Below are 26,911 nucleotides of genomic sequence, written 5' to 3'. Positions count from 1 at the left end.
CAAAGGCATTTTATACAAATATTAACAACAAAAAGTAACTGGGAAGGACAAACCACTCGAGGAGAAAGGTGAGAATTTATGTCTGGAGCCTAATGAAGTGGGAAAGCTAAATGAGGACCATGGGAGCTGTACACACAAAACGCTGGAGGAACGCCAGGCCAGTCAACATCTATACAAAAAAGTACAGTGGACGTTTCCGACCGAAACCCTTTGGCAGGACTACCATGGGAGCTGCTTTGATTGTTACAATTGTATCTACTTCTACCAATTTATTCCATATAAACACCACCCTCTGCATTAAGAATTTGCCCCTCAGGGTACCCTTTAAATCTTTCCCTAACACCTTAAATCTATGTCCCCTAATTTTGAACCCCACAAACATGGGGAAAAGACTGATCACTCACCCCATCTATGATTTTATAAACCTTGAAAAAGGTTACCCCTCAAGCCCATGCTCCATGGAAAACTGTCCCAGCCTTTCTCCTAATAACTCAAGCCCTCCAGTCCCAGTAACAGCTTCCAGAATATTTTCTGTCCCCACACCAGTTTGGTGACATTGTCCTGTACCCAGGCCCCTAGAACTGCAGACTGTACTCCAAATGCAGTCTCACCAGCACCTTGTACAGCTGTAATATGATGGCCAGAATCTTGTACTTGGAGATGGGATAAAGAACCCATGTCTGTGCTGGATGACTCTGCAACTGCCCTGCTTCATTCCTCGGCACTGTTGGTGTCTGTCATCTGACCTCCTAGTCTCTCAGGGTGATCCTCTCTGTCTGGGATCTGAGTGGATATCCCTATTATTGGCTCCGTATGCCACTCACGCATCCTTCATAAGTCAAGTGTTATTTCTGTAAATATTTTAAACATTTATTCTGTAGAAATAAATAGCAGCGGTCACAAAAATCACGAATAATTTTATTTACACCCAGTAGTAATACAGTATATCACTGTTACTACTTCATCACTGGTTCTAAACCCTGGAACTCCCTCCCCACTGACTCTGTGGGAGCATCTTCACCAGTAGGATGGCAGTGGCTCACTCCCACTGTCTCAGGGGTATTCAGAGGTGGGTTATAAATCTGGCTCGCCAGTGATCCCCACACATGGAGCCTGACCATTAGACATGTTCCCATGAGGGAAACAGTCTAGTCCCCCATCCAACCATCTGAAACCCATTAACCCACAAAGGTTAACTGATCCCACTGGATGTTGCCCTGTCAGATGTCAGCACGCTGGTCACCGGGTCGATAGTCTCTGTTGTATCAGCCTGTAATGGTTCAGGTCCTGCTGAGAGACAGATGGTTGGAGGGTGCTGAGGGCTCGGTCAAAGTCCTCGGGCAACAGGGCTAACTCTGAGTCCTCAGTGTCCAGGCCTGCAACACACAGGGGGCCAGTAAATCTAGGGCGAACATCTGAGACAACATGGGTGGTGGGAGAGGGGCAGTGGGAAAATAGAGGAGTAAAGGGATAAACAAGGAGTAATGTGGATTAAGGTGGTGGAGCGGGGCAGAGAGAAAGATGGAAACAGGTGGGGAGTTGGGGATTCACAAACCTTGGTCGATGCGGATAATTTTGCGTTTGACAGCCGACATCATGGCCTCACTACAGAGGGAGTGCAGGTCGGCTCCGCTCAGCTGGGGTGGGCATTGCTCTACCACGTGGGGCAGGCTGACAGCTGCGTCCAATGTGAACCTGTCAGAGAGAAGAGAAAGAGATGAACAACAGCATGCTTGCCACCCGCCCTGCCCAATTCCCTCAACCCTGGCTGAGTCTGGACGATGGTGCTCCCAACTCCTCACCATACTGCCCTCTCCAACCAATTCCACCCCAACTCTCTGCTCCCAGTCCTCAGTGGCAATGCTGGGCTGACATTTCAATGCAGGACACATCAGAGCAGTGCACAGATCTTGAACAATGCCAGAGTGCAAGGGACTGGAGCGTCCCCTCTGCTTCAGTACATGAGACCTGTGCTGAGGCACTGAATTGAGAGAGATCCCCACAGCCTCAGTGCACCTCCCACAATGCAATGTTAAACTTGGACTTTGAGACCTTTGATAAGACACCAAAGATGCAGTGGGCAAGCCAGCTGATGGAACAAAGATCAGTAGACTATGGGGGATATAAAACTGAACATTTTGGAAACACCCAGCAAGTCAGCAGAGAAGAAACAAAGTTAATGGCTCAGGTCACAGCTCCTTCATCAGATACAGGCAGATGAGGTGAACAAGCCCTGATGTGACAGAGGTGGACAAATGGTAGGTCACTTACTTTGATAAAGAGTAGGATGGAGTATTGTTTAAATGGAGTGTGCAGAGGGACCTGGGTGTCCATGTATACCACTCACTAAAGGGTAATGATTAGGACAGCAAACGGTACCGACTTTTATTGCAGAGGGATTTGAGAGGATATCAACTATATCATCTACTGCAGTTCCTCAGGATTAAGGATGCTCAGACTGGGTCTGTTCTGGAGAAATGGATCAGGATATCTCCTGTCCCACAGTGGAGCGCTCCCTCAGCAGAGTCCCTCCCACATTGAATGGAACTATCCTCCCTATCCCAGCATGTCACTGCACTTTTCTCCTTATTTCAGACAACCCTCTGCAAATGCCACTCTCTCAAATACTCATGGGTGAAAGGCATCAGAGGGATAGAGATGGCACTGGAGATATCTGATGGGCTTTTTCACATCCCTCAAAGGGAGGCGTCACTGGTCTCCAGGCGGTCCTCTATTAACCAGAGAATAGATTGCTCAGCCCCATGCTAGTCTGGAGAGCACACAGTGCCGGGGCAGTCACAGTACTTACTTGCGTGTGATGGCCTGGAGCACACGGAGCTGAGACTCCCGGTCTTCATTTAGCCCTACATACAGCAGTTTGTCCAACCTGCACCAGAGACAGTGGAGACTGAGCATCAACAGCTGGGAACCGAGAGTCAGACGGCACCAGAGACGGAGGGGAACGAACGCCAGACGGTGGGGACCGAGCGCCAACGGCTGGGAACCGAGAGTCAGACGGCACCAGAGACGGAGGGGAACGAACGCCAGACGGTGGGGACCGAGCGTCAACGGCTGGGAACCGAGAGTCAGACGGCACCAGAGACGGAGGGGAACGAACGCCAGGCGGTGGGGACCGAACGTCAACAGCTGGGAACCGAGAGTCAGACGGCACCAGAGACGGAGGGGAACGAACGCCAGGCGGTGGGGACTGAGCGTCAACGGCTGGGAACCGAGAGTCAGACGGCACCAGAGACGGAGGGGAACGAACGCCAGGTGGTGGGGACCGAGCGTCAACGGCTGGGAACCGAGAGTCAGACGGCACCAGAGACGGAGGGGAACGAACGCCAGACGGTGGGGACTGAGCGTCAACGGCTGGGAACCGAGAGTCAGACGGCACCAGAGACGGAGGGGAACGAACGCCAGGCGGTGGGGACCGAACGTCAACGGCTGGGAACCGAGAGTCAGACGGCACCAGAGACGGAGGGGAACGAACGCCAGGCGGTGGGGACCGAGCGTCAACGGCAGGGAACCAAGAGTCAGATGGCACCAGAGATGGAGGGGAACGAATGCCAGACGGTGGGGACCGAGCGTCAATGGTTGGGAACCGAAAGTCAGACGGCACCAGAAACGGAGGGGAACGAACGCCAGACGGTGGGGACCGAGCTTCAACGGCTGGGAACCGAGAGTCAGATGGCACCATAGACGGAGGGGAACGAACGCCAGATGGTGGGGACCCAGCGTCAACGGCTGGGAACCGAGAGTCAGACGGCACGAGAGATGGAGGGGAATGAATGCCAGACAGCGCCAGAGATGGCAGGGCTTGAGTGCCAGATGGTTCCACAGATGGCAGGGACCGAGTATCCGTCAGCACCAGAAACAGTGGAGACCGAGGATCAGACAACGTCAGAAACGGTGGGGACCGAGTATCAGACATGTCAGAAACAGTGGAGACCGAGGATCAGACAACGTCAGAAACGGTGGGGACCGAGTATCAGACATGTCAGAAACAGCGGGGACCGAGTATCAGACATGTCAGAAACAGTGGAGACTGAGTATCAGACAACGTCAGAAACGGTGGGGACCGAGTATCAGACATGTCAGAAACAGCGGGGACCGAGTATCAGACATGTCAGAAACAGTGGAGACCGAGGATCAGACAACGTCAGAAACGGTGGGGACCGAGTATCAGACATGTCAGAAACAGCGGGGACTGAGTATCAGATAATGTCAGTAACAGCGGGGACCGAGTATCAGACACGCCAGAAACAGCAGGGACCGAGTATCAGACAGCATCAGAGACGGAGGTGAATGAACATCAGACTGCGCCAGACAATGGAGACAGCCGGATTGCCAGAATACCCTCCAAACACCCCAGCCGTTCCATGCTACCCTCTTCCACCCCACCCCAACCCTTTTCTACTTCCCACTTCTTGCCTCTAAGCTCATTGCCCTTCTCTTTCCACCCCACACCATACTCCTTCTCCCCATTCCCTCAACCCCTTTATTCTCTCCCGTTCCTGTTGGCCCACTAAGTGTTTTGTGCTCCACTCCTCCGACACTGTGACACCTGCTACCCACCGGACCTCTCCTGCGCCCCTACTCACTCCCCCTTACTGACAGTGATCTTATCAATCCACTCAACCTCTCCCTCCTCTTCTCTGCTCACTCCCACTTCCCCCACTGACCTTTTTGACTTCCTGACCTGAACCAGTCCATGCACCGGATTTCACTAGTCCTCAGTAAGCAGCCAGTACTGCCACTGCCGGATCACCCCACCCTATCACCAGACCTCTCTTCACCCCCAACCACAGAGGACTGTGGCTGATAACCCCTCCCATCCTTTCCTCAGCAGTTCTCAGTGCATTCCTATACCTGCTGACATACCCTGCCCTTCCTGTCACCCCAACTGCCTCTGTTATCCTTCCCTTGGTCATGTCCACTCCTTCAGCATCCCAGGCATGCTCTTCTCCCCACTGCCCCCGTCAGATCTCTGCAATCCAGTTCCCCCAAATCCCCAGAGCCTCTGCCCACATCATAACCGTGCCACACCTACCGGCCAGGGCGGAGGAGGGCTTGGTCCAGAAGGTCAGGTCTATTGGTGGCTCCAATTACAAACACGTCAGACGAGCAGTGAAGACCATCCAGTTCAGCGAGGAGCTGAGACACCACCCTGTGATAGGAACAGACTTGTCAGTCCGCTGCTGTTCCACACCAATCCCATCCAGATCTCTGCAGTTCCACATCAGAACTCAATGTTCCTCTAGCTTGAATTTAGCCTGACCCTAGCCGTAGAGGAGACCAAGGACAGACAGGTTGGTATGGGAATGGAGAGAAGCTCTAGGCACCCACAGCAGATGGAGTGCAGATAAAGCTGTTATCTATCTTTGAACATAGATGTCCACAATCTTCTGACTGCTATCTCTCCATTTGCGCACATCTCCTGACTGGACACAGGACCGACAAGTCCAGAATTCTTCTCTAAATACCATACTGAAGTGTATAGTTTTCATGCTTGGACAGCACCTGGCCTTGCAGTTCAATTCACTACCAGATATTGCCATGATTAATTTTAGTGAGCCTCTGTGCCCGGTTCCGTGTGGTTTTTCTCCAGGTGTCGGGCACGGAACCCGCTTCTATGACACTAAAAAATGACAATCATAAGGAGGGCACGTGCACCTAATGCGCCAAACAGCTGCCCGTGTCTTTCTTCTGAGTTTCAATTGGCTCAAACTTCTTGGCAGCTGTGGTTCTATCCTTACACAGACAAGCGGAGAGTATTGCAGACAGTGATAACGTGTTGGGGTGTTGGAGGCGAGTCGCTCAGCCTGACCTGCTCTTGTAGTCACAGGATTTATGGTTGACCTGGTTAAATTTGTGCTTAGTAACCTGTGAATGTCGATTGTGGGAATGTTGGGGATGGGAATGCTATTGAACATCTGTTGGTGGAGGTAGTCCCTGCCGGGCACTTTAATGACCTGTACATTACCTGCCACACATCAGCCCGTGTTTGAACGTTGTCCACATCTTGTTGCATCCAGAACTTACTGCTTCGTTAGGGAAGGGGCAGATATGGGAGGTGGGGGACAGGGGAGGAAGAGGGAAGGAGGCTGCCCATTGATAAGACAGAGACAGCACAGGGGTTGTGCAGTAACAGTGCTCAGTCAGGTTTGTGGGACGGAAGGGACAGGGAGGCGTAGTGAATGTACCTGTCCGTGACACCCCCAGAATCTCCACTCCGACCTCGATTGGGGGCCAGCGAGTCCAGTTCATCGAAGAATATGATGCAGGGGGATGCAGTCCGTGCCCGGCTGAACACTGGGGGCCAGAAAACAGGAGAAGTTGGAACCGTTTGCTGTACACTACTCCGGCAGCCCCAGCTTAGCCCAAACCCCCATACCAGGAACTGCATGCTACTCTGCTCTTGTCACCCCAGTTCAGCCTATCCCCAGACACCCGCCCCCTAAAGCTGGACCCTGGTCCTCAGACCCACATGTTATAAAATACTCTACCCCGGCTCCTGTCCCTACCCTACACCTAACACCCCCGAGGGGAACCACACTCACCCCACAGCATGTACCCCTGCTCATAGCTCTGACCCCCATCATGCAATGTTTACTGTACATGGTCAGAAAACACCCTCTGGCACATCAGCACAGGATCACCCCCAACCTCCACTATCCACAGGGTCAATCCCACCACCAAACCACCACCAGTAGGGATACCCCACCCTACACCTGCAGCCCTGTTCCCGGCTCATCTCTCCCTCCTCCACAAGGCACATCACAGGCTGACACTTCCTCCTTTGCCCTGAGCCCCAGCTTACCTAACCACTCTGCACATCCGCTGTGTCCTTTTCCTCTCCCACCACCCAACCCCAGCCATCGAGCCCCTTACCCTCTCGTACGTTCTCCTCGCTCTGCCCCACGTACATGTTGATCAACTCTGGTCCCTTCACACTAAGGAAGAGAGGGAGAAAGATGAGCACAGTGCGAGGGAGGTGGGATAAGGGAAAAACAGAGGGAGAAGGTACAGGAGTCTCAGAAGATGGAGGGGAGGGGAGGGGAAGAATGGAGATGGTGGATTGAAGGGAAAGGAGAGATGAAGGAGTGGGAGCTGCAGGAATGGGGTGGCTTAGCAGTCCCCTCTGCAACCAGATCCTCGATTCCTGACCAAAAGATTGCAATAAGGGAAGTCAGCACGATTATCCTCAACACTGGTGCCCCACTGCACCCCCTACCCTGTTCCCTACGCACTCACAACTGTGTGGCCAGATTCTGTTCTAAATCCATATACAAGTTCGCAGATGCACCACAGTAATGGGTCATATCTCAAATAACTATGAGTCAGAGTACAGGAAGGAGAGAGAGAGAGAGAGAGAGAGAGTCCTGACAACAACTTTTACCTCAATGTTACCAAAACAAGAGAGCTGGTCCTTGACTTCAGGAAGGGGCGGGGGGGCTATGTACACCACCTGCAATGGTGCTGAAGTCCAAAGGGTTGAGGGTTTCAAGTTCCTGGGAGTAAACATCACAAATAGCTTGGCCTAATCCAATCAGGTAGACACCATGACCAAGAAAACACACTAGCACCTCTACTTCCTCAGGAGGCTAAAGAAATGTGACCTGTCCCCTTTGATCCCCACCAGTTTTAATCAGATGCACCATAGAAAGCAACATATCCAAATGCATCACAACTTGGCATGGCAACTGCTCTGCTCCTGACTGCAAGAAACTATAGACTCATAGACACATCACAGAAAACAGCCTCCTCTCCAGGACCGTGTACACTCCTCTCTCCCTCGGTAAAGCAGCCAACATAAAAACAAGCATTGCATAAAATCATTTGTGGCAACGGAGGGGATTTCACAGGTCCACTGCCCAAGTAGAAAAGGGAGCAGCGGGCTGCTACAGCAATAAAGAGCTTTGACCAGCAACTAATCGGCATTTGGGATTGATTAGCAAGAGCACATTAAAGGAAGGCAGGGGCAAGCGCAGCAGCCGCTGTAAGAGTGGACAGAGTCAAGCTGGTGATCTTGAGGTTTCAGCTCTTCGAGTCTTCAGCAAAGAGAGGCTTTAGTCAGAGAAAGCAAAGAAAAGCTCTATGTTAGGTGCCAGGCAGGATAGTGGAATGATCCCCATTCCATGGGAGACCTCCAGTATCCCTGACGACAACAACCGCGAGAAGTGCATCCAGCTGCAGTTTCTAATGATCTGTGGTAAGAAGCTTGGCTGGAACTGGATGAATTCCAGATCATTTGAGAGGCTGAAGGGGACATAGAAACATCGACTGTATACTCTGTTGCATAGATACTGTCTAGCCTGCTGAGTTCCTCCCCTTTAGCATGTTGTATATGTTACAGAGGCAATGTGAAGTGAGGAGAGACTGGACAAAATTGAAAAAGGTGAATACAGGACTGAAGGTGTTAGATTTGAATGTGCACAGTATACAGAATAAGGTAGATGAACTTGTTGCAGTTACAGACTGGTAAGTATGATGTTGTTGGCATCACTGAATCATAGCTGAACGAAGATTATAGCTGGGAGCTTCATGTACAAGGATACATATTGTATTGAAAGGACAGGCAGGAAGGCAGATCATTAGACAGAGGTGACATAGGGTCAGAAGATGTTGAATCATTATGGACAGAGCAATGGAACTGCAAGAGTAAAAAGACTCTGATGGGAGTTGTATGCCAAAAGGGCAATGTTGCAATAGTCATGACAGATTTCAATATGCAGGTAGATGGGAAAATCAGGTTGATGCTGGATTACAAGAGGGGAATTTCTAGAGTGCCTACCAGATGGCTTTTTAGAGCAGTTCATGGTTGAGCCCACTAGGGGATCAGCTATTCTGGATTGGGTGTTGTGCAATGAACCAAAATTGATTCATAAACTTAAGGTAAAAGAACCATTAGGGGTAAGTGATCATAATATGATCAAATTCACCCTGAAATCTGAGAAGGAGAAGCTAAAGTCAGTTGTATCAGTATTACAGTGGAGTAAAGGGAATTACAGAAGCATGAGAGAGGAGTTGGCCAGAATTGATTGGAAAAGAACACTGACAGGGATGATGGCAGAGCAGCAATGGCTGGAATTTCTGGACACAATTTGGAAGGCACAGGAATATATACATCCCAAAGAGGAAGAAGTATTTTAAAGGAAAAATGACACAAATATGGCTAACAAGAAGTCAAAGTTAACAAAAGCCAAAGAGAGGGCATAAATTAGAGCAAAATTTGTGGAATGTTAGAAGACTGGGAAGCTAAAGATGGAATACAAAGGTAAGCTGACTAGTAATATTAAAGAGGATACCAGAAGTTTCTTCAGATACATAAAGGGTAAAAGAGAAGTGTGAGTGTATATCAGACTGTTGGAAAATGATGCTGAAGAGTTAGTAATGGTGGGGGAGGGGGGAGGAATAAGGAAATGGCAAACGAACTGAATAAATATTTTGCATCAGCCTTCACAGTGGAAAACACTAGCAGTATGGTGGAAGTTCCAGGTGTCATGAGTCATGAAGTGTGTCAAGTTATCATTACTGGAGAGAAGGTTCTTGGGAAACTGAAAGGTCTGAAGGTAGATAAGTCACCTGGACCAGATGGTGTACAAGGTTCTGAAAGAGGCTGCTGATGAGATTGTGGAGCCATTGCAAGAATCACTAGATTCTGGGATGGTTCCCGCAGACTGCAAAATTGCAAATATTACTCCACTCTTCAAGAAGGGAGAGAAACAGAAGAAAGGAAACTATAGGCCAGTTAGTCTGAACTCTTCAGTTGGGAAGATGTTGGGTGTTGATTATTAAGGATGAGGTTTCAGGATACTTGGAGGCACACAGGCCTTAGTCAGCATGGTTTCCTCACGGGTAAATCTTGCCAGACAAATCTGTTGGAATACTTTGAAGAAATAACAAGCAGGATAGACAAAGGAGAATCGGTTGATGTTGTATACTTGGATTTTCAGAAGGCCTTTGACAAGGTGCCATACATGAGGCTGCTAAACAAGCGACGAGCCCATGGTACTACAGGAAAAATTCTTGCATGGATAAAGCAGTGGCTGATTGGCAAGAGGCAAAGAGTGGGAGTAAAGAGAGCCTTTTCTGGTTGGTTGCGGGTGACGAGTGGTGTTCCACAGGGGTTTGTGTTGGGACCGATTCTTTCTACATTATATGACAACGAATTGGATGATGGAATTGATGGTGTTGTTGCAAAGTTAGCAGACAATATGAAGATAGGTGGAGGTGCAGATAGCTTTGAGGAAGTAGAGAGGCTACAGAAGGACCTGGACAGGTTAGAAGAATGGACAAAGAAATGGCAGATGTAATACAGTGTTGGAAAATGCATGGTCATGCACTTTTGGTAGAAGAAATGAAAGGGTTAACTATTTTCTAAATGGAGAGAAATTACAAAAAAACTGAGATGCAAAGGGACTTGACAGTCCTTGCGCAGGATTCCCTGAAGGTTAATTTGCAGGTTGAGTCTATGGTAAGGAAGGCAAATGCGATGTTAGCATTCATTTCAAGAGGACTTTAAGCAAGTAATGTTGAGAATTTATAAAGCACTCGTGAGGCCTTCTGGAGAACTGAGAGTAGTTTTGGGCCCCTTATCTTAGAAAGGATGTGCCAAACTGGAGAGGGTTCGAAGGAGATTCACAAAAATGATTTCAGGATTGAACTGGTTGTCATATGAAGAGTGTTTGATACAGGCTCTGGGCCTGTATTCACTAGAATTCAGAAGAATGAGAGGTGACTTAATTGAAACCTATCGAATGGTGAAAGGCCTTGATAGAGTGGATGTAGAGAGGATATTTCCTATGGTGGGAGAGTCTAAGACCAGAGGACACAGCCTCAGAATGGAGGGGTGTCCTTTTACAACGCAGGTAAGGAGGAATTTCTTTAGCCAGAGAGTGGAGAATCTATGAAATTCTTTGCCGCAGGCAGTTGTGGAGGCCAAGTTTTTGTGTAAATTTAAGGCAGAGCTTGATTGATATTTAATTGATCAGGGCATGAAGGGATACAGGGAGAAGGCAGGAGATTGGGGCTAAGAAGAATATTGGATTGGCCACGATGAACTGGCGGAGCAGACACGATGGGTCAGGTGGCATAATTCTGCTCCTATATCTTATGGTCATATGATCACAGATACCTCCTACCCCAGACATTCTCTTTTCTCTCCACTCCTACAAGCCTGAAAGCAGGTACCACCAGGCTCAAGGACAACTTCTATCTCAATGTTATAAAACTACTGAACTATCCCTTAGTACAATAAGATGGGCTCTTTATGTTACAATCTACCTCAATCAGCTCTTGCACCTTCCTGCTTGCTTGCACTGCACTCTCTCTGTAACACTTTCTTGCTTTGTACTACCTCAATGCACTATTATAATGAATTGATCTGTATGAACAGTATTGAAGATGTGTCAGAGTTACGGAGTCATAGAAAAGTACAGCACAAGCCCTTTAGCCCATCTAGTCCATGCTGAACTATTTAAACTGCCTACTCCCTTCAGCCTGCACCCAGACTATAGCCCTCCATACCCCTACCATCCATATACCTATCCAAGCCTTTCCTAAACATTAAAATTGAGCTTGCATGCATCACTTGTGTTGGCAGCACCTTCTAAACCCATGACCCTCTAAAGTGAAGTTTCCTCTCATGTTCCCCTTAAACTTTCCACCTTTCACACTTAACCCATGACCTCTAGTTGTAGTTCCACCCAATATTGGTGGAAAAACAAAGGCAAGACCTCACCAAACCCCACCTCAATCTTCTTCATTCCAAGGAATGAAGTCTTAACCTACTCAAGCTTTCCTTATAACTCAGGTCCTCCAGCCCTGGCAAAATCCTTGTATTTTTTCTCTGTTCTCTTTCAACCTTATTTACATCTTTCCTGTTGATAGGTGAACAAAACTGTGCACAAGACTCAAAGTTAGACCCCACCAAGGTCTTATACAATTTCAACATAATGTCCCATCTCCTGTACTTGGTTCATTGATTTATGAAGGCCAATATGCCAAAAGCTTTATTAACAACTCTATATACTTGTGCCACCACTTTCAATTAATTATGGACCTGTGTTCCCATATCCCTTTGTTCTACTGCACTCCTCAGTGCCCGACCACGCACTGCGTAAGACCTACCCTAGTTGGTCCTACCGAAGCGCAACACCTCACACTTGTCTGCATTGAATTCCATTTGCTCATTTCCAGCTGGTCCAAAACTGCAAGCTCTGATCATTTTCCTCACTGTCCACTACACTCCCAAACTCGGTGTCATCCACAAATTTGCGGATCCAATCAACTACATTATCATCCAGGTCATTGATATAGATGACAAACAACAACGGATCCAGCACCGATCCCTGCGGCACTCCACAAGTCACAGGCCTCCAGTCAGAGAGGCAATTATCTACTACCACTCTCTGGCTTCTTCCACAAAGCCAATGTCTAATCCAATTTACTACCTCATCATGAATATCAAGTGACTGAACCTTCTTGACCAACGTCCCATGTGGGACCTTGCCAAATGCCTTACTAAAGTCCTTGAAGACAATATCCACTGCCTTGCCTTCATCAAATTTCTTGGTAACTCTCTTAAAAAACTCAGCAAGATTGGTTAGACATGACCAACCATGCACAAAGCCATGCTGACTATCGCTAATCAGTCCATGTCTATCCAAATACTCATATATCAGGTCCCTCAGAATATCTTCCAAAAACTTCCCCAGTACTGATGTCAGGCTCATCAGCCTATAATCTCCTGGTTTATTTTTAGAGCCTTTCTTAAACAGCAGAACAACATTTGCTATCCTATAATCCTCCGGTACCTCACCTATTGCTAAGGATGATTTAAATAGCTCTGCTAGGGAACCCTGTAATTTCTGCACTTGCTTCCCACAGGGCTTGAGAGGTCCCTGCCAGGCTCTGGGGATTTATCCACCCTAATTTGCCTCAAGGCAACAAGCACCTGCTCCTCTGTAACCTGTATAGGGCCCATTACCTCACTGCTGCTTTGCCTCACTTCTATAGACTCCATCTATGTGTCCATCTCCTGAATAAATACAGATGCAAAAGATCCATTTAACATCTCTATCTCTGTTGGCTCCATGCATAGATTACAATTCTGATCTTAAAGATTCTACCCCGAATATAAAAGTAAGGATGTAATGTTAAAGCACTAATGAGGCCTCATGTGGAGCACTGAGAGCAATTTTGGGCCCCTTATCTTAGAAAGGATCTTAGAAACTGGAGAGGTTTCAAAGAAGGTTCACAAAAATGATTCCAGGATTGAATGGCTTGTTGTATGAAGCGTGTTTGATGGCTCTGGACCTGTACTCGCTAAAATTCAGAAGAATGAGGGTGACCTCATTGAAATCTATCAAATGGTGAAAGGCCTTGATAGAGTGGATGTGGAGAGGATGTTTCCTTTGGTGGGAGAATCTAGGACCAGAGGACATAGCCTCAGAATAGAGGGGCATCCTTTTAGAATGGAGATGAGGAGGAATTTCTTCAGCCAGGGAGTGGTGAATCTACAGAATTCTTTGCCACAGGCAGCTGCAGTGGCCAAGTCTTTATATATATTTAAGGCAGAGTTTGATAGATTGCTGATCTGTCAAGGCGTAAGGCATACAAGGGAAAGGCAGGAGATTGGGGCCGAGAGGGAAAATTGGATCAGCCATGATGAAATGGTGGAGCAGACTTGATGGGCCAAATGGCCCAATTCTGCTCCTATATCTTATGGTCTTCCAGAGAACCAATTTTATCTCTTGCAATCCTTTTGCCCTTAACATATCTGTAGAAGAGTCCCTTAGGATTCTCCTTCACTGTGTCTGCTAAGACCTCAATATCTTTTAGCTCTCCTGATTTCTCTGTTAAATGTTCTCTTGCAATTCTTATTCTCCATAAATACCTCATTTATTCCTGCCTGCCTGCACCTGCTATACACCTTTTTTCTCTTAACCAGGGCCTCAATATCTCTTGAAAGCTAAGGTTCCTAAAACTTGTTATCTTTATCTTTTATTCTGAAGGGCACATACAAGCTTATTATCACAACCTTATGTTTCCATATGTGGAAAGTTAAAATCTCCTACTATAACAATCTTATTTTTCTTGCAACAATCTGTGATCTCTCTACAAATTTGTTCCTGCAGATCATTGAGTGGTCTGTAATATAGCCCCATTAATGTGGTCATACCATTATTATTCCTCAGTTCCACCCGTAAAGCTTCACTAGACAAGCTCTCCAGTCTGTCTGATTGAGCACTGCCATGATATTTTCCCCGACTAGTAACACCACCCCTCCTCCTTTAATCCCTCCCGTTCTGTCACGTCCAAAACAATGGAACACTGGAGTATTGAGCTGTCAGTCCTGTCCTTCTTACAACCAAGTATCACTAATGGCTACAATTCCATGTGTTGGTCCAAGCCCTGAGCTCATCTGCCTTTCCTATGATACTTCCTGCTTTGAAATATACATTGACTCCTGATTTTGAGGTCTTAACAACATCTATCTCCACAACCTCTCCACTACCTGTTCTGGCACTCTGGTTCCCGTCCTTCTGCAACTCTAGTCTAAACCCCTCCCCCTTTACAGCACTAGTGAAGAGTTCTTCACTGTATCTCAGTACATGTGGCAGTAATAACACCATTTTACCCAGCTTTCCAGGGCCCAGCTCACCTGAGGAAGGTCCTGGCACACTCGGTGGCAACAGCCTTGGCCAGTAGTGTCTTGCCTGTCCCAGGAGGACCGTACAGTAACAGTCCGGTGCGGCGTAGACCTCGACTCAGCAGCTCGGGGTGCTCAATGGGAAGCTGCACTGTGTCCAGGATCTCTCGCTTGACCACCTCCAGTCCTCCCACATCCTGCCATTTCACTGCTGGAATCTGTGGACAGGGAGCAGCATGGTAGGTCAGGTCTGCCATTCTGCCCCAACTGGCTCCTAGCCCAAAGTTCTTTTCTACAGCAGAATGCAAGAGTCTGGAAGAGGGTAGGAACAGATTTAACAAGAATTCAGCCCATTAAAAGAGACAGAGTTGTGTAATGTACAAACAGACTCTTGGACCCTACAAGTCAATGCTAGCCATCAAAGACCCATCTGTACTAATCTCATTTATCAATAATTAATCCACACCCTTTTTTGATTCAAGTATTCATCCAGATACTTCAATGTTTTCAAGTGTCTCTGCCTCCAAACCCCCTCAGGAGGTGCAAACCCCTCTGGGAAATGAACCCCTTCCCCTAAAGCCAAACATGTGCTCTGGTCTTATACAATCTTGCTATGTTGAAACATTTTCTACTGTCTGCCTTATCTCTCCTTCAAATCATTTCAAACACCTCCATCAGCTCCCATCCCATCCTTCAATGTTTCAAGGAAACAAACCCAAACTATCCAGTCCCCTACCCATTTCCCCTCAGGGATGGTGATTTGTAAGGAGTCAAGGAAGATCCCCCCCACACCAACCTTGGGAGCTCCGATAGCCTGTGAGTGCTCTGCCTGCAGCTCCTCCAATGCTCTGTGCATGTCTTCCTGTAGGATGGTCACCCCGGCTGCACACAGCTCCAGCTCCTCCTGCTCACTGGGAATAATTCCTGGAAAGCTAGGAATGTGAGAAAGTCATAAAAGTTCTGAGTGGAGCATTGAGCAGGTGGGAATGTGGGAGAAAGGAACAGGAGAGAGAGTGCTGACAGAGTTCTGATGGGATAGAAGTAGAAACGGTGAGGACTGCTTCCTCCTGACCCTCTCCCACCCCTACCCCACACTCCCCTCCCTGACACAGATTACGTATGAGCTTCATCCACCGATTTTAAGGATCCCATCTCTCACTCCCTTCCAACCCCTCATCCCCACCTTGTCCCCTGCAGCTCCAATCTACACCCCCCCGTCACTCACCGGCATCGGCGCAGACGTCTGCATGCAGCACGACCAGCACGGTTCAGCAGCGTGCACAGGTCACTGAGGACGTAACCCTGGCAATGGAGAAAGCCATGTCAGTACCCAGATAAGGGTTACACTCTCCAACCCCAATCCCAGCTGACCCCATGCCTTCTGATCCTGATGAACCCCAGGTGCTCCATCTCTGATACAGAAACATTCCTGCTCTGATCCCATTTCCTCCGTCACCGACAATATCTGACCTCTCATCCCCTAATGACTGACTCAATCCCAGCTGACCCCATGCCCTCTGATCCTGATGAACTCCAGGTGCTCCATCTCTAATACAGAAACATTCCTGCTCTGATCCCATTTCCTCTGTCACCGACAATATCTGACCTCTCATCCCCTAATGACTGACTCAATCCCAATGACCCCAAAGACCCATACCCCAATGACTGATGCCACACCCTCAACCCCAATGACTGATCCCATGCCCTCTAACCCCTGCCCTTCTCTTCCCCCATATTCCATCAACAGGCCCTTTGCCTCGCTTCGTGGCGACTCACCGCAGTCAGCTTGGCGAGCTTGGCTAGGTTCACGTCCTTGCCCAGGGGCAGGCTGCTGCTGAGTGCCCTCACCATCTGTTTCCGCTGTTCTTCCAACAGGGCACCTACCGCCAACTCATGAAGGAAAACTGCTTGTAGATCAGCTGACACATCCCTCGCTCGCACTGCTGTCCCAACCACCACTACCGGGTAGTTGCTGCAACCAATCAGAGAGAGGACAACCAGGTAATTGGGGGCGGCTCGAGATTGGGCCAAGGATAGTCTGGAGCAACCGAGATTATTTTCCATTAAGAGTAGACTGTTGTGGGGTGAGGGGGGGGGGGGGTGGTCCAGACTGTGAGGCTCCCATTGGCAGAGGGATTGAGGAGAGGTCTCAGGCATGAAGGGGAAGAAAATTACAAGTGACATGAGCACTGCCTGTTGATGGAGGCAGTTTCAATGGTGGCATCCAAAGAAGAAATGGGATACAGTCAGGAAAAATTTAAAGATGCGGAAAAGAGACAGGGGTGAAAATGACAAACACACAAAATGCTGGAGAAACTCCATCACCTGCCTATGAAACCCCTTCCTTACCTGGATCACCTGTAGGCTATTGCTCCACCTCTTCCCCACTTTTTTTAATACTGTCCATCTCCCCTTTCTTTCCAGTCCCGATGAAGGTCTTTACCCTAAATGTCGACTGTTCATTTCTCTTCATGATGCTACTTGACCCACTGACTTCCTCAAGCATTTTGTGCGTGGCCCCAAGTTTGTGGCATTTGTACTCTCTCTTAAATGAAAGTGGGTTGTCTTGTAGCAATAGCACAGACAAGATGGGCCAAATGGTATCCTTGTGCACTGCAATTACACTGCTACCTTGTGAATGAGCAAAGACACAAAAGGTGGAAAATGTAAGAAAGATAGAAACAGGTGGAGCAGTAAAAGACAGGTTGGAAGATGTTGGTGTTCCAATGGAGTTAGGTGTCCCTGCACACAGCTCACTGAAAGTTGATGTGCAATACAACAGGTCATTTCGAAGGCAAACAAACAGTTGTCCTTGATCAAAATAACAGAACTACTGTAGAAACTCTGCAGATCAGGCAGCATCTGTGCAGGCAGACATTTCAGCAGGATTGCAACAGGATTGGCATTCATCATCTGCTGTCTCAAAGCTGGCCTTTACTACAAGGATGGAGTACAAGAGCAAGAATACCTTGGTTCAATGACAGTATTCATGGCCCTGGGGAATCCATATCTGGAGTATTGTGTGCAGGTCCTCTCACCCTTTCTAAGGAATGTGGTTGCAGCATGGGTGCAGGGAGGGTCCAGCTGGCCAATTGCTGGGATGGCAGGTAAATTAGAGTCACAGAACACGTACCATAGAAACAGGCCTTTTGACCCATCTAGTCCATGCCAAACTATTAACCTACCTAGTCCCATCAAACCGCATCTAGACCATAGCCTCTCAATCCCCAGACACTTCCCATTCATGTACCTATCCAAATTTCTTTTAAATGTTGAAATCGACGTCGCACCCAACACTTGTGCTGGCAGTTCCATCCACCCTCTCATCACCCTTTGAGTGAAGAAGTTCCCCATCATGTTCTCTTTAAACATTTCACCTTTCATATTTAACCCATGATCTCTAGTTCTAGTCTCACTCAACCTCAGTGGAAAAAGCCTATCTATACCCCTCATAATTTCATATACTTCTATCAGATCTCTCCCCAATCTTCTACATTCTAGGGAATAAAATCCAAACCAATTCAACTTTTCTCTGTAACTCAGGTCCTTAAGTCCCAGCAACTTCCTTGTAAATTTTATTTGCACTCTTTCAATCCTATTTACATCTTTCTTGTAGTTAGGTGACAAAAACTGCACATAATACTCCAAATTAGGCCTCACCAACATCTTAAGCAACTTAAATATAACATCCAACTCCAGTAGTTAGTACTTTGATTTATGAAGGCCACTGTGCCAAAAGCTCTCTTTATGATCTTACCTACATGGAAGCCACTTTCAGGAATTATGGATCTGTATTCCCAGTGTGTTCTACCGCACTCCTCAGTGACGTATTGCTCACCGTGTAAGACCTACCCTGGTTTAGTCCTCCCAAAGTGCAACACTGTGCACTTGTCTGCACCAAATTCCATCTGCCATTTTTCAGCCCATTTCTCCAGCTGGTCCAGATTCCTCTGCAAGCTTTGATAGTCGTTCTCACTGATCACTATACACCCCCAATCTTAGTGTCATCCATAAATTCTGATCCAGGTTACCACATTTTCGTCCAGTTCATTGATATAGATAACAAAGAACAATGGACACAGCACCGATCCCTGTGGCACTCCACTAGTCACAGGCCTCCAGTCAGAAAAGCGATCATCTACTACCACTCTTTGGCTTCTCCCATAAAGCTAATGTCTAATACAATTTACTACTTCATTTTGAAAGCTAAGCAACTGAAACTTCTTGACCAACCTCCTATACGGGACCACGTCAAAGGCCTTCCAAAAGTCCATGTAAACAACATTCACAGTGTTACCTTCATCAATTTTCCTGGTGACTTCCTCTAACTAACTAAGGTTGGTTAGAATGACTTATCATTCACAAAACTATGCTGACTATCCCTAATCAGTCCCTGTCTATCCAAATACTTGTGTATCCGGTCCTTTAGAATACCTTCCGAAAACTTTCTCGCTTCTGATGTTAGGCACACTGGCCTATAATTGTGTGGCTTATTCTTAGAGCCTTCTTAAACAACGCTGCACTAGCCTCCCACCAAGTCAGAGGGAACATATTGTTGGTGGGGATTTATCCACCCTAATTTGCCTCGAAGCAGCAAACTCTTCCACCTCTGTAATCAGTTTAGAGTGCGTGAGCTCGCAGCTGCTCTGGCTCAAATCGACAGACTATGTCCACCTCCCAAGTAAATACTGATGCAAAAAATCCAGATCTGCCCTCTCTTTTGGCTCCTTACATAATTACCACTCTGATCTTCCAGAGGACCAATTTTGCCCCTTGTTATGCTTTTGCTTCTAATATATATGTAGAAGCCCTTAGGATTCTCCTTCACCTTGTCTGCTAGAGCAATCTCATCTCTTCTTTCAGCCCTCCTGATATCCTTAAGTGTTCTCTTGCATTTCTTTACTCAATGTACCTCATTTGTTTCTGCCTGCCTATACCCGCTATGCACCTCCTTTTCCTTAACCAGTGCCTCAACATCTCTCGAACACCAGGTTCCTATTTCCTGTTATCTTTGTCTTTTACTCTGGCAAACTCTGTATTCTCAAATTTCAATTTTGAAAGCTTCCCACTTACCAAGTACAACTTTGATTTAAAAAAAGCAACCTGTCCCAATTACATTTGCCTGATCCTTTCTGAAAGATCATCAAAATTGGCCTTTCCTCAATTTAGAATCTCATCCCGAGGACTATCTTAATCTTTTCCATAATTCCCTTCAAACAAATGGCACTATGATCACTAGATGCAAACTGTTCCCCTACACAAACTTCTGTCACCTGCCCTGCCTCATACCCTATGAGGAGATCTAGTATTGCATGCTCTCTAGTTGGGCCTCCTATGTACTGACTAAGGAAGCTTTCCAGAAAACATTTGACATCTCTCTTCCATCTAGTCCTTTTACAGTATGGGAGTCCTTGTCATTAAGTGGAAAGTTAAAATCACCTAGCATAACTTTCAGAACTTGTATCTGGGCTAGTAAAGCAGATGAGGCCGATATACTCCTCAGTTTAGAAGAATGAACAGGCAAATTTCTTCCAAGGCTTGTCAGGGTAGATGTGGAGCTAATGTTTCCAATGGTGGGGACTCTAATACCATCTTACATCGTGGCCTGAGCTGAGAAGTAACTGCTTCATCCAGGGAGTAGGGAATCATTCAAGAGGAAAGGGCCGCTGAAGCTCAATGACACAATGTATTCAAGAAAGACTCCAGGGTAACCAACCAAATTCAGGGAGAAGTGATCAGAGCTGGACAAATGTTTGGGGTGGGGGTTGTGGGATTGGGTGGGTAATAATGGAGGGGCTTGGAATGGGATTGGGGCTGTGGGACTGAACTGGGGATAAATGGTATGGAAGTGGGGGGGCACAGAACGGGAATGGGAGGGTGTCTGGGGACAGGAGTGGGGGGTGTGTCTGGGGACGGGAGTGGGGTGTGTGTCTCGGGACGGGAGTGGGGGGGGGGGGTGTCTCGGGACGGGAGTGGGGGGGGTGTGTCTCGGGACGGGAGTGGGGATGTGCGTCTTGGGACGGGAATGGGGATGTGTGTCTCGGGACGGGAGTGGGGATGTATGTCTCGGGGCGGGAGTGGGGATGTGTGTCTCGGGACAGGAGTGGGGGGGGGTGTCTCGGGACGGGAGTTGGGGGGGTGTCTCGGGACAGGAGTCGGGTGTGTGTGTCTCAGGACGGTAGTGGGGGGTGTGTCTCGGGACGGGAGTGGGGGGGGTGACTCGGGACGGGAGTGGGGTGTGTGTGTCTCGGGATGGGAGTAGGGTGTGTGTGTCTCGGGACTGGAGTGGGGGTGTGTGTCTGGGGACGGGAGTGGGGTGTGTGTCTCGGGACGGGAGTTGGGGGGGTGTCTCGGGATGGGAGTGGGGTGGGGGTGTGTGTCTCGGGATGGTAGTGGGGTGGGCGTGTGTGTCTCAGGACGGGAGTGGGGGTGTGTGTCTCGGGACGGGAGTGGGGGGGGTGTCTCAGGACGGGAGTGGGGGTGTGTGTGTCTCGGGACGGGAGTTGGGGAAGGTGTCTCGGGACGGGAGTGGGGTTGTGTGCCTTGGGACAGGAGTGGGGGTGTGTGTCTCGGGACGGGAGTGGGGGTGTGTGTGTCTCGGGACTGGAGTGGGGGTGTGTGTCTGGGGACGGGAGTGGGGTGTGTGTCTCGGGACGGGAGTGGGGTGTGTGTCTCGGGACGGGAGTTGGGGGGGTGTCTCGGGACGGGAGTGGGGTGGGGGTGTGTGTCTCGGGATGGAAGTGGGGTGGGCGTGTGTGTCTCAGGACGGGAGTGGGGGTGTGTGTCTCAGGACGGGAGTGGGGGTGTGTGTGTCTCGGGACGGGAGTTGGGGAAGGTGTCTCGGGACGGGAGTGGGGGGGGTGTGTCTCGGGACGGGAGTGGGGGTGTGTGTCTCGGGACGGGAGTGAGGTGTTTGTCTCGGGACGGGAGTGGGGGTGTGTGTGTCTCGGGACTGGAGTGGGGGTGTGTGTCTGGGGACGGGAGTGGGGTGTGTGTCTCGGGACGGGAATTGGGGGTGTGTGTCTCGGGACGGGAGTGAGGTGTGTGTCTCGGGACGGGAGTGGGGGTGTGTGTGTCTCGGGACTGGAGTGGGGGTGTGTGTCTGGGAACGGGAGTGGGGTGTGTGTCTCGGGACGGGAGTGGGGTGTGTGTCTCGGGACGGGAGTGGGGGTGTGTGTCTCGGGACGGGAGTGGGGTGGGTGTGTGTGTCTCGGGACGGGAGTGGGGGGTGTGTGTCTGGGGACGGGAGTGGGGGTGTGTGTCTCGGGACGGGAGTTGGGGGGGTGTCTCGGGACGGGAGTGGGGTGTGTGTGTGTCTCGGGACGGTAGTGGGGGGTGTGTGTCTCGGGACGGGAGTTGGGGGGGTGTCTCGGGACGGGAGTGTGGTGTGTGTGTCTCGGGACGGGAGTGGGGTGGGTGTGTGTGTCTCAGGACAGGAGTGGGGGCGTGTGTCTCGGGACGGGAGTGGGGGGGGGTGTGTCTCGGGACGGGAGTGGGGTGGGCGTGTGTGTCTCGGGACGGGAGTGGGGTGGGCGTGTGTGTCTCGGGACGGGAGTGGGTGTGTGTGTCTCGGGACAGGAGTGGGGATGTGTGTCTCGGGACGGAATGTGGGGGGGGGGGTCTCAGGACAGGAGTGGGGGGTGTGTGTCTGGGGACGGGAGTGCTGTGTGTGTCTCGGGACGGGAGTGGGGGTGTGTGTCTCGGGACGGGAGTGGGGGTGTGTGTCTCGGGACGGGAGTGGGGGTGTGTGTCTCGGGACAGGAGTGGGGGTGTGTGTCTCGGGACGGGAGTGGGGTGGGTGTGTGTGTCTCGGGACGGGAGTGGGGTGGGTGTGTGTGTCTGGGGACGGGAGTGGGGGGTGTGTGTCTGGGGACGGGAGTGAGGGGGTGTGTCTCGGGACGGGAGTTGGGGGGGTGTCTCGGGACGGTAGTGGGGTGTGTATGTCTCGGGACGGGAGTGGGGTGGGCGTGTGTGTCTCGGGACGGGAGTGGGGTGGGCGTGTGTGTCTCGGGACGGGAGTGGGGGTGTGTGTCTCGGGACGGGAGTGGGGGTGTGTGTCTCGGGACAGGAGGGGGGTGTGTGTCTCGGGACGGGAGTGGGGTGGGTGTGTGTGTCTCGGGACGGGAGTGGGGTGGGTGTGTGTGTCTGGGGACGGGAGTGGGGGGTGTGTGTCTGGGGACGGGAGTGAGGGGGTGTGTCTCGGGACGGGAGTTGGGGGGGTGTCTCGGGACGGTAGTGGGGTGTGTATGTCTCGGGACGGGAGTGGGGTGGGCGTGTGTGTCTCGGGACGGGAGTGGGGTGGGCGTGTGTGTCTCGGGACGGGAGTGGGGGTGTGTGTCTCGGGACGGGAGTGGGGGTGTGTGTCTCGGGAGGGAGTGGGGGTGTGTGTCTCGGGAGGGAGTGGGGGTGTGTGTCTCGGGGCGGGAGTGGGGGTGTGTGTCTCGGGACGGGAGTGGGGATGTGTGTCTCGGGACGGGAGTGGGGGTGTGTGTCTCGGGAGGGAGTGGGGGTGTGTGTCTCGGGGCGGGAGTGGGGGTGTGTGTCTCGGGACGGGAGTGGGGGTGTGTGTCTCGGGACGGGAGTTGGGGGTGTGTGTCTCGGGACGGGAGTGGGGTGGGCGTGTGTGTCTCGGGACGGGAGTGGGGTGGGGGTGTGTGTCTCGGGACGGGAGTGGGGTGGGGGTGTGTGTCTCGGGACGGGAGTGGGGGTGTGTGTCTCAGGGCGGGAGTGGGGGTGTGTGTCTCGGGACGGGAGTGGGGGTGTGTGTCTGGGAACGGGAGTGGGGGTGTGTGTCTGGGAACGGGAGTGGGGGTGTGTGTCTCAGGACGGGAGTGGGGGTGTGTGTCTCGGGACGGGAGTGGGGATGTATGTCTCGGGACAGGAGTGGGGGGTGTGTGTCTGGGGACGGGAGTGGGGGGGGGGTGTCTCGGGACGGGAGTGGGGATGTATGTCTCGGGGCGGGAGTGGGGATGTGTGTCTCGGGACGGGAGTGGGGGTGGGGTGTCTCGGGACGGGAGTGGGGGGGGGGTGTCTCGGGACGGGAGTGGGGGGTGGTGTGTCTCGGGACGGGAGTGGGGGGGGTGTGTCTCGGGACGGGAGTGGGGATGTGTGTCTCGGGACGGGTGTGGGGGGGGTGTGTCTCGGGACGGGAGTGGGGTGTGTGTCTCGGGACGGGAGTGGGTTGTGTGTCTTGGGACGGGAGTGGGTGTGTGTGTCTTGGGACAGGAGTGGGGTGGGGGGGGGGGTATGTCTCGGGACGAGAGTGGTGCAGGTGTGCTGTGGGATTCAAGGGATACCAAAGCACATATGGAGAAGGAAAAAGGATAATGGAAGTGCCTTACGTGGGGATGGATTGCACACCCTTCATGAAACGCTGCAGTGCAGAAATCAGACGTGAGTCCTGTCCCACTCCATCGCGTTCCCTCCCAACTATTGTAATGTCACACAGCAGTAGAATGCATGGACGATGATCCTCAACCCGTGAAAAGGCAGCTTCCAGTTTCGCTTCAGAGGCTCCAATAGAGTCGGCACAGAGGCATACACAGTCCACCTGGGGACGAGAGGCACAATGTCAGCAGAAGGGGACAGATGTGTAAGCATATCACAGAGGTGAAGGAGTAACAGGAACCAGTGGTATACAACAGGGATCAGTGGAGACCCTTACTGCTTGTCATACTCGTTAACAAACTGGATATGAATGTGGGAAATATGGTAAGTCTGCTGATGATATGAACATTAGTGGTGTTGCCAACAGCACGGCAGATAACGTTGGACTACAGAATCATATTAACAGTTGGTATAATGGGATTTAATTCTGATCAGTGTGAAACAATTCACTTTGAGAGGTTTGAAGGGGTAGGACACACACAGTGAGGAGTCTTGGGATCAGAGGTAACCCTGCTTGGTACACACACAGTTTCTGAGGAGGCACAGGTTCAGTAGATACACAGTCCTTGGGGATAGTGTAGACACATAGTCGCCGGGACAGTACAGACACATGGTCAGTATATACACAATCATTGGGGGCTGTACATACACACACACTGCCCAGAGACAGGCAAGAGTCCCTCGGTGACCCAGGGCAGTACACACACACGATCTCAGACTGACACCACCCCCTCTCCTCACAATGATTACTCACCTTCACCAAGTGTAGGTTCATCCTGCTGCACACAGCCCGCACCACCGTGCTCTTCCCACAACCGCTCGGTCCCCACAGTAATACACTGCATGGTCTATCGAGAAGGGGTGGCCTGAATGCATGAGGAAGGACAGTAAACACACATCATTTATACTCTTCCCTCTCATCACACACTCCTAGGGTCTAATACAGACTGAAGCTCCTTCTAGCATCCCATCACACACAGCTGGGGTCAAACACAGAGTGAACATCCCTTTACACTGTCCCATCACATTCCCAGTGCTGGGAAAGGATTGGTTAGACTCAGTGAAATGCTCCCAGTTCCCAGGCACTCCATAATTTCCTGTCAGACTTGTCCTTTTCTCACCCTCCCACTTCCTGGAACCTGTCAGGGGCAGTGGGCTCCCAGGATCTGCATCTCACCTCACTGCAACGGCTTCTTCAGTCAATGCTGCTATCTGCCTCCTCTCCATCTGGCCTTATCCTTTCCAAATCCCTTTGTTTAAATATTAACTGTCCTGTCCTTTCCTGACCTCGTACAATGAAGGACTTGTGAATACACTGGCAATGCTAGTGGTTCGACGGGAAATGGGTAAGTATCAGAGAGGGCAGCAGTGGGCCAGTCTCACAAAGAACTTTGATGGACACACTTGACCCAACTACTTCCTGTCTCACTGTTAGTACGTATCAGGTTATCATCCCATTCTACAACTGTGCTCAGAACCAGCTCCCCCAACCTGGATGTGCTGTACCTGGCCCAAATCAGGTGCCAGTCTCTATCTCTAAGCTTATTGCCCCTGTGGATGGAGAACCACCCATTCAATACAGCAGCCACAAAGCAGGATGCAGAACACAGCACCGATGCTAACCCACTGCGCAGGTACGGCTCGATGATGTTGCAGAGAGTATCGACAGTGCTGGACAGCCCAGGAGGAGAGACACTGTCCCAGAACGGGTGACCACCACTCATTACAGCACAGGGAACGTAGCTGTTGCCACAGCCATCCTGGGAGGAAAAACAGATGTCAAAACACACAATCAGTCAGCGGGGCAGGATATCACCTACACAACACAACCCATCAGCAACCTGTGAACACTGATCTCAACGCCGTCTTATCTTACCCCTGACCTCAGTGTGGCCTTGGCTTTGTCAAGAACATGGGAGCTGAGTGAGACTACCTTCAATATAAAGGGCGGCCTGGGAGATGAGACCACAGTGACACAGGCTGGGTCCATTCCCCTACCCCACACTACTGAATGTAATGACCATGAATGTAAAAGGTTTGCACTGTTTCTTCTTCTGTATATTTTTATATTATAAATAAAGTCTTTTTGAAAAAAAATAATCTTCCCTCTGTTTGAACATAGAATGTCAGTGGCTGGAAGCAAATCTCTCAACCTTGGTATCACTGTCTGAAACCATGGCAACTGGTATTTCAGTTCATCAACATGAGGATTAGCACCAGGAGCAGGGGTCCCAGGTCTCAACTCACACCACTGCTGGACAAGACAGAAGCAGAGAGGTAGGAGCTGCAGGCAAGGCTGGGGAAGAGCCTTCTGGGTGTTGGGGGAGGGTGGCAAGAAGGGAGTGTCTGGGTGTATGGAGGGAGGCCGTTCCATGGGACAGAACACCAAGTCTGTGTGTCTAACCAGATATCTTCTGCAGTGAGCTGCAGATGGAGAGCCAGGTACTCACCAAGTAAACAGACGTGTGCTCTGTATCGGCCAGGTAACCAGGTGCTGCCTTGGAATCTGCCCCTCCGCTCACCGACCTCACCCTCAGGTAGATCACAGGCCATCTGCAGCAAAGGTTATCAACAGTTCAGAGGAGCACTGTTTACCAGGGATGAAGGACAAGGGGGTGGGGGGAGGCCAAGATGTCATGTACAACCTCTGGGCAGCACAGGGAGAGCTCTGCTCCACATACACAGCTTTGATCCTGACCTCCGACACTGTGCACAGTTTGCACTTTTTACCAGTGACCATATGGGTGTCCTCCCACCTCCTAAAGACGTGTGGGTTGGTCGATTAATCAGCCACTTTAATGTGCCCCAGTAGGTAGAACCAAAAGTACATACAACAGTACATCACAGAAACAGCCCTTCAGCCCA

At 50.3% G+C, this 26,911-nt stretch overlaps 1 protein-coding gene across 1 annotated transcript in view; it reads right to left on the bottom strand.

Moving 5' to 3' along the window:
- Positions 1-874: 874 nt before the first annotated feature.
- pex6 (peroxisomal biogenesis factor 6) overlaps positions 875-26,911 on the bottom strand; it is a 35,415-nt gene continuing 9,378 nt past the window's right edge. Inside the window, exons 4-17 of the mRNA XM_059983473.1 lie at positions 26,497-26,599; positions 25,670-25,806; positions 24,801-24,912; positions 24,001-24,209; positions 16,436-16,631; positions 15,885-15,961; positions 15,456-15,591; positions 14,672-14,877; positions 6,895-6,956; positions 6,207-6,315; positions 5,054-5,170; positions 2,810-2,887; positions 1,556-1,695; positions 875-1,376 (exon numbers count right to left, since the gene is read on the bottom strand). Of these exons, the coding sequence (XP_059839456.1) occupies positions 1,240-1,376; positions 1,556-1,695; positions 2,810-2,887; positions 5,054-5,170; positions 6,207-6,315; positions 6,895-6,956; positions 14,672-14,877; positions 15,456-15,591; positions 15,885-15,961; positions 16,436-16,631; positions 24,001-24,209; positions 24,801-24,912; positions 25,670-25,806; positions 26,497-26,599 (1,819 nt within the window). The 3' untranslated portion in view covers positions 875-1,239. The remainder of the gene's footprint in view (positions 1,377-1,555; positions 1,696-2,809; positions 2,888-5,053; positions 5,171-6,206; positions 6,316-6,894; positions 6,957-14,671; positions 14,878-15,455; positions 15,592-15,884; positions 15,962-16,435; positions 16,632-24,000; positions 24,210-24,800; positions 24,913-25,669; positions 25,807-26,496; positions 26,600-26,911) is intronic.

Source organism: Hypanus sabinus, chromosome 10 (genome assembly GCF_030144855.1).
Source record: "Hypanus sabinus isolate sHypSab1 chromosome 10, sHypSab1.hap1, whole genome shotgun sequence".
In the NCBI taxonomy this organism is placed as follows: Eukaryota; Metazoa; Chordata; class Chondrichthyes; order Myliobatiformes; family Dasyatidae; genus Hypanus; species Hypanus sabinus.
This window is presented reverse-complemented; position numbering and strand designations above follow the sequence as displayed.